The following is a 7,803-nucleotide window of genomic DNA, read 5'->3' on the forward strand; positions in this document are numbered from 1 at the left end:
TTATTATTTCATGCAAATACAGCTCAACACATCTTAATTGAATATTCACCTTGGATTTAATGTCAATGCAAATCATGAACATCTTGTTATTCTGATGTTTCTGAACTAAATTAACTTTATTTTAGACTCATGAAAAGTTATTTTATATTCTATATTTTTACTTTTTGTACTTGAGTACGTTTCAAAACTTGTACTTTACTTTAACTTGAGTAGAACAGTCCAACCTGTACTTTTCAACCTCTGACGTAAAATTGTATTAATCATAAACGTCAGTGACGTGAAAAGGTGAGAAGTTGTTCCACCTAGTGGAGATAGAAGGTAATTACAACCAGATTCCTGATGTGGAATATAAAACAGAAGAAGACAAAAAAGTAGCTGAGATCAGAAACTGAAGACCAACCAGGAAGAAAATAATTTATTTCTATTAGAAACACTGAGTTCCACGTTAATTTGGAGCGTAAATGTACCATTATTATGTAATTATTAGCTCCAATAATCAATCCCACTTTGGATTTTGTTCCTCTCTTAATAATAAACACATCTGTTTAAAAACTGAATTCTCTGGTTATCTTTTAACTAATATTTAAACATGTTTGATGTTATAAACATGGAAGAACTCTGACATCTGGGACATTTTCATCGTATGTAAATTGGTATATTGCACTTTTCTGTTTAAAATATAATAAATGTTCCATAAAGGCCAAATAGTGTTTCAGAGAAGCAGACAAAATGTTACTTAAAGATTCTCAAAAACAGGAACAACAACAACAACAACAAACCATCATGGAGTGCAGATAGTTGAATACTGCGCTTACACTCTTCACACCACAGGATGGCGCCCTTTCTTGTCTAACGCCAGAGAAGTAAACCATACCGGAACCCGTCCGCATCGAACTCCACCAGGTTCGACACTGTGAATATGTGAATAAACTCTTTTCAATAATAATAATAATACAAACAATAACACTATTTCAGTGTTTTAATGACGCCTTGATTTCCTCCGGCATCCATCCAGTTCTCAGTTAGGTATCAAAATAACGACACAGATAACAACAGTAATTCAGTCCCTGAACGCATCTTATGTCTGCGACTCCTCCGTCTCCTCCGTTATGGTCCGATATCGCTGCGGCTGGTTCTTCACCAGCGGAGACACCTTCCTGCCGAACAGGGTCTGTCGCCGCTTCATGCGCATGAATTTGCGGGAGGTTACCAGATCCCCGTAGCCCTGGGAGTGGGAGAAGGCGTAGCTGGAGCGGCGGGTGCTGACGCGCCGTGGAGGCGGCCGGTAAGGAGCCGGAGCCGGCTGTCCCTCCTTCCGAGCCTTAAACCTCACCTGGAGCGGGACAGGGCGGTCAAATGTAGCTTGAATCTAGTTACAAACCTTCTGTTGAGCAAATACTGACACTGTTCCGCGTCATGGTGCTGAAGTTAAGTAAATATTTCAGATAAATATTGTTCTCAGGGGCTAGGTTTTTGGAAAAAGAAAAAGAAAAACGTTAGCCACTGGAAAAAAATCAAAATGGCGGCCATTTTTCACCATTGTTCAACGATGTATGAGGGTCGTTTAAGTTTTTATGAAATCTTTTTTTTTACTTTTGAAATCTTGGAAATTTCCTTATTTTTTCTAGAAAATTTCTGATACTGATCTCAATATTTCTGAGTTTTTTAAGAAAATGTTTTCCACATTTTTTCCAAAAAAAAATGTATAGAACTTTTTGTCAGAATTTTGTCAGTTTTTTCTATACAGTTTTTGAGTTTTAACAAAAATTTCAAATTTTTTTCAAGGAGGTTTCTAAGGTTAGCCTAAAAGTTTCTGAATTTTTAGCACATTTTTGACTTCACACTCAAAAATTTAAAAAAAATGTTCTACATTTTTGAGATTATTCTCAAAATTTCTGACTGTTTTGGCAGAATTTTACCCTAATTATTTTTCTATCTACAATGGCCTTGATACGCCGTCATACAATGGTCTCCATGGTTCTCCTGGAAAATTAGTTTCGCTATAAAATCATAAATTAGATGAATTAGATGTAAATCTCTTTTTATCAGATTTTTGCACTTACATGTTGCTTTAAACAACCGTTCAAACACATCATATGGCTTTAACGTATGTCGATACAGTAAAACGCTCCTGATTTTTGGTTCCCCACCTTATCAGTGATGGTGGGACGGAGCTGCATGCAGAGGAAGCGATAAGCCACAGTGGGCAGGACGCAGAGAAGACAGGTCAGGAGTATCGTCAGCCACACGTTCGGCTGCTTCAAACTGTTCCTCGCTGTGCCTGAAATACATTTTACAACAGTTTATTACCACACAGGCAATTTAGACACATGAAAAATAAGAACAAATTAAGTCTATTCCGTTAAAAGCAGCAGATTATATACAAAAGAAAGGATTTAACTTTCAGCCACAAATTATTAGTGAAGCCAAAGTCTCAGATTTGGAGGTAATAGTGACATCTAGTGGTTAAAACCCCAAACTGCACATTTCTGTAGAAATCCTACTATAAACTGCTGGAGACAAACTGACCACTTGGTTTTCCTACTGCTCTCCAGTTTGCACAATTTCCTGTTATTTAAAAATATTAACTTTATATTCTCTCAGTTTTTCATCTAACTGCACTGAGCCTGATTTATTCCTGTTAAAGGGGAGCTTTTTTAAACTGTTTTTTATTAAGATGTTATAATTTTAGCAATGGAGTTCCACTAGGCACAATTTTTAAGTCCCATATTTTTTAAATTATTATATTGGTTTGCATCCAACGACACTTCAAKAACAAGCAGCTATAAAATGTAGATAGATGGAAGATATTACTTTATGAAAAGGGGTGTATAAATCTATCCCATCAAAAATTGGTATTTACATTGTATGTAAGTATAACTTAAAAAACTTAATTTAGGATATTCAAACTAACTTTCCTTCATTTCTTATAAATTAATGTACATTTTTTTGCTAAAATAAGTGTTTGACATGATAAAAAGCTAAATTTACTCACCRATGAAGGGGAAACTGGAGGTGAACATGAAAAAAAGGCCATTGCTGAAAAGAGTAAATGTGATGGCGAAGTAGGCAGCAATGCTGCCCCACAGGAAGAACTGATTAATCGCTGTCCAGTAAAAAGTGTCAAGAAACATCTGAAAAAAATGAAAAATCAGGTTTTTACTCAGTTTTCTTTGGCGATAAGCTCARAAGTTAGGAATCATGTCAACTGTGCTACTAAAACGTTCAACACCAATTTAGTTTAATTTGAACAAGGTGGGGCTGCCAATTTCACACCAACATGCATCATTTAAAATATGCTAGAAATGTTTTTTTCCATAACCAAGCATGCAAAAATTCATACAAACCTARCAATTATATAATAAATGATATTCAATCAATCAATCAAATTTTATTTGCATAGCACATTTCAGCAGCAAGGCATTTCAAAGTGCTTTACATAATAAAAAACAGCATATGACAGTGAATGAAGAGTGAGAAAGAGAAAGAGATAAAAAAAGATTTAAAAAAGATAAAAACATTAAAACCTGCACCCATTTTAGAGTCCCAGTTTACCTGGGACTCTAACCCGATGGGAATTTAGTCAAAAACACCGTTTGACAAGGACTCCAACCTCTAGGTTTTTCAGACTTTAGTTGAAACGCCGTCAATTGGGACTCCAACCCTTCGGCCTTTAGTCAAAYCGCCGTTTGACAAGGACTCTAAAACATTGAAGACATCAAAACAGCAAAGAATGTCTTACCTGAGCGCTCACTACTATCATCAAGCTGGTTTGTGTCAACAAAGCGAAGGACTGATAGTCCGCTACGGCTTTGCCGTCACCTCGGACGGAGTCCTGCATGGCTGCCCACGGGATGAAGAAGATGACCAGGGAGGTGTAGGTGCTGACTATTACACATCGGACAAAAATCTTTTTACTGAAAAACGTGTTGAGCTGGCCGGGAGAGTAGAGCTGAGGATATCGGAAACTCCAGCGGTCGTTGACGTCCTGCGAGAGAAACAACASGAAAAGGTACGAAGCTAAGGGACCAGAGCAGGATCTAKCCCACCATGACTCTGACTTTTAAATGAAAAATAACAAGACTCCTCCTACCCGGTCAAAGAGGCCCAAGGCGAGAACTGAGGTAGCAGTGTAAACCATGTTGTACAGGGTGATGAACCAGTCATCATAAACAGTCTGGAACCACAAAAGCATCAGTCAACATCCACACAAAGCGTCAACTTTCTTCCCTCAGGACTTTTAACTCACCTGAGCAGAGAAGCCGCAGAAGAAACCGTACCAGAAGTGAACAAGGGTGTAGCTAAAGTTCTTGTAGAAGAAATATTGCAGGAACTTGCACATGCGAATGTAGGACCAGCGGCCGTGCACCAGCAGGAGGCGCTGGAGGTACCGGAACTGGGCGAAGGAGAAGTCGCTGGAGAGAACCGCCTGCATCCCTTCCTGACCGCTGATGCCCACGCCGATATGAGCAGCTAGAAGCAAAACAACGAGATCCGTCACTCGTTTTTCASTCTGCARGGTCCCTGGACCTTCTCCCACAATTCACTCAAAGCTGAGCAGCTGATGAATAGCTGAGGGACGTTTTGTACACAACAAAACAGTCATGGAGAGAGAGACACGTCTTTCTGCAGAGAGTTTTTTAGCCTTTTGACAATCTTTGCAGTTATTTAGTGAAGAATCGTTCAAAAACGACACAATTTTTGTATGGTTACGTGAATGAGAGCTGATTGCGACACTTTCAGTCGATACCAAACAGTCAACACGTGGTCATGTGTTGACTGATAGACCAGGCATCCCTGATAGCCTGGTCTATCAGGGATGCCTGATATTCTGGTAAATCAGTTCAATTGGTGATCAAAATTACAACTTTTGCTACATTTCTGGTGCAGTTTGTTTCACACTGTGTTGCATCAGATGAGCCAAATCTGTTCCCCTYCTCACCTGTGGTGGCACTGCCCCAAGAACCACTGAATGAAACTACAGAAATCTCAGAAGAAGACACTGACCACAACTTCCTTCTTAGCAAAATTTAAACAAAAATGGAGTAGCTTCAGATTTTAGCAGTTGTAGGATTTCTCTTTTGTCTTTGGCTAAAGACCACAGCTCATTTCTCCCACTAGAGCTAGGCTAGGATGTTTGTTGTGGTTGTATTTACCCAGAATGCCCTGCGTTATAGTCGACTTTTGGAGCGGTCTCTGGTCCGTTTGGTGTTCACATACATCACAAACCACCTGGAGTCACCTCTCCTGATTCGATCACGCCCAAAGCATATCAGTAACAAAACGGTCACAGACAAAGCAGCACACCTTTCTGCAGACATTGTAAACAATACGCTGCAATTTCCATTGAGGAGTTTTTACCAATTTAACAATCTATTTATAACAATTTATATTTAGTGAGGAATTGTACAAATATTCATAGTGCCTCACTTTGTCCAACAACCCGCTGCTGCTCAAAACCATTCAGGCTGCCCGTGGATACAAAAACCGGAGAGTGGAATTGGACTGRTAGTCTGCAGTTGGTCCTTCGTTGATCAAATTCACTTGGACAGCAACATGCTCAAAAACTCCTGACCAATCATGCAACACTTTGTACAGASCTCTGTTGAACAGTATCAGAAAGGAAAGAAGATGGATTCCTGCAAACCAGATGACCCAATTTTCAACTACATCAATGAGAGTCAATTTTGACGCTTCAGGTGAAGTATAGGAGAAACTTTAGTTGGACTTAAACTCTCATTTCTGATTTTTACCCTTGATCATGCTGACATCATTGGCTCCATCTCCAATGGCCAGAGTTATGGCCTGCTTGTACTTCTTGACCAGCTCAACCACCTGGGCCTTCTGCAGAGGGGTGACCCTGCAGCAAATCACCGTCTTGCACATGCATGCCGTCCTCAGCAGCTCCAACTCCAAGTCCTCCTGCAGTGCGTAGGCCTAAAGACGAAGAGTTCACACACTTCCATAGGCGCTATAACTCCAGCTACCCAAAGACTGCATTCTTCTCTCTGATTCAGAAAATAACTGAAACTGTTTGGTGCCTAAAACAGCTTCTTACCAGGCTGTGTCCATTTATAATCAGGCCATATTCTTCGTCTACTCTCTCATCCGGTACAGTCTGGATCTTCTGGAGCCAAAACAGGCCGGCTCGAGCTTTGATCACCTTCAGCTTCTCTACTGATCCGGGACACATTTTTCTTCTGGCTTTCCTGAAAATGAGAAAGATGGCAGCTAACTAAATTTCATGGCTAATTTGTCAGTTTTCATAAAATCATAGTTAAGACAGAGATAAATTATGAGTTATCAAGGGATTTATTGTGAAAAGGCATATTGGTGGAGTTGGATGGCATGTTTGTATGTGAGGACACCTACCATGTTCCTGAGACATGGTAGGTGTTTCAACAGTGTTGAATTTATTGCTTTAGCATTAGCTTCTGCTAAATACCGTGTTGATATAGTTTTTAACCATTAGCTCTGGTAAAATATTGTGTTAGCATTGTACTTTAACACTAGCTAATGCTAAATCACTTGTTGGTATAGTTCTTTAGCATTAGCTTCCATAAAATACCATGTCGTATAAAGCTTTATCTTTAGCTTGTGCTAAATACCATGTTGGTGTACCTCTTTCACATAAACTTCTGCTCAGTACTAAGTTGTTATGGCTCTTTAGCATTAGCTTATGTTAAATACCGTGTTGGTATAGTGCTTTAGCATTAATGTCTGATAAATGCTTTGTTGGTATAGCTCTTTAACATTAGCTTTTGCTAAAAACTGAGATGGTATAGCACTTTAGCATTAGCTTATGCTAATTAGCTAACATTGTAGCTAGCGGCCTTTCCTCTGCCACTCTGACAGTAGATTTGGACATAACTAGGGTGAAAATCAACATGTCTGCTTTAGCCGAAAGGCATTTTCTCCCACATGTCCTTTTTGAAGACAAGCATCTCAAATTAGAGGTTGTACTTGTCTTAATTTTYAGTGTAAACTTTAATAATGTATAAATTAATTTAAGATCCATGTTTATTAGGTGTGCTCGTCAGTATGAAAGGTGCTGTATCTTTGTTTGAATTTCAAAGCATGGCTTGCATTTACTGCTGGTTGTAAGTAGTAAAAATAATCAGAAGACCCAACAATAAATAGTTACTGATTGACTCACTGCAGCTCCTCTTTGACCTCGTTAGCTGTGTTAGCATTCACAACAAAGATGTCCTTCATCTCGTCTCTCAGCATGTTGCAGGAATATCCAATGTTTTCTGCTGTTTCTGTGAAGTAAAATAAATTAATTACAGATTAAACGGATGAGTTAAATTAAATTAAATAGAATGAATGGGGTTAAAGGCACATTGGGTGCAAACCTTGTTTATCTCCGGTCAGAACCCAGATCTTGATGTCAGCTTTGGCCAGCTGCTCGATGGTGTGAGGGACGCCATCCTGCAGCTTGTCCTCCACAGCTGTGGCTCCCAACAGCTGGAAGCAAAGTTAGCAGTTAGCAACTTTAAAGTCCCGATGTTCTTCTTAGCCATCATCTGTTATAAGCAGAGGAGGGAAGAGCAAACAACTGTACTAGAGAGGAAAAAAATGGTAAGAAGGCGACTCAAGAAGTGAGTAACTGGTCAAAACATCAATCATTTAGTATTTAAAAATTATAAAATCAGACAGAACAAAATATTAAGTTATGTGGAAATGTTGGTATTTTAAAGACCAAAAGCCATCCATCCATCCATCCATCCATCCATCCATCCATCCATCCATCCATCCATCCATCCATCCATCCATCCATCCATCCATCCATCCATCCATCCA

General features: G+C 39.2%; 1 protein-coding gene across 5 annotated transcripts in view; it reads right to left on the reverse strand.

The window, feature by feature from the left end:
* Positions 1-961: 961 nt before the first annotated feature.
* Positions 962-7,803, reverse strand: part of atp8b5b (ATPase phospholipid transporting 8B5b) — a 22,003-nt gene continuing 15,161 nt past the window's right edge. For all 5 annotated transcript variants that reach the window (XM_008424729.2, XM_008424733.2, XM_008424731.2 and 2 more), the window contains 10 exons: positions 7,356-7,467; positions 7,157-7,262; positions 6,059-6,209; positions 5,754-5,937; positions 4,250-4,473; positions 4,094-4,177; positions 3,743-3,988; positions 2,996-3,134; positions 2,151-2,281; positions 962-1,333 (listed from right to left, as the gene is read on the reverse strand). In XM_008424729.2, coding sequence (XP_008422951.1) covers positions 1,079-1,333; positions 2,151-2,281; positions 2,996-3,134; positions 3,743-3,988; positions 4,094-4,177; positions 4,250-4,473; positions 5,754-5,937; positions 6,059-6,209; positions 7,157-7,262; positions 7,356-7,467 — 1,632 coding nt within the window. In that variant the 3' untranslated portion in view covers positions 962-1,078. The remainder of the gene's footprint in view (positions 1,334-2,150; positions 2,282-2,995; positions 3,135-3,742; positions 3,989-4,093; positions 4,178-4,249; positions 4,474-5,753; positions 5,938-6,058; positions 6,210-7,156; positions 7,263-7,355; positions 7,468-7,803) is intronic.

This window comes from Poecilia reticulata, linkage group LG12 (genome assembly GCF_000633615.1).
Source record: "Poecilia reticulata strain Guanapo linkage group LG12, Guppy_female_1.0+MT, whole genome shotgun sequence".
Taxonomy (NCBI): Eukaryota; Metazoa; Chordata; class Actinopteri; order Cyprinodontiformes; family Poeciliidae; genus Poecilia; species Poecilia reticulata.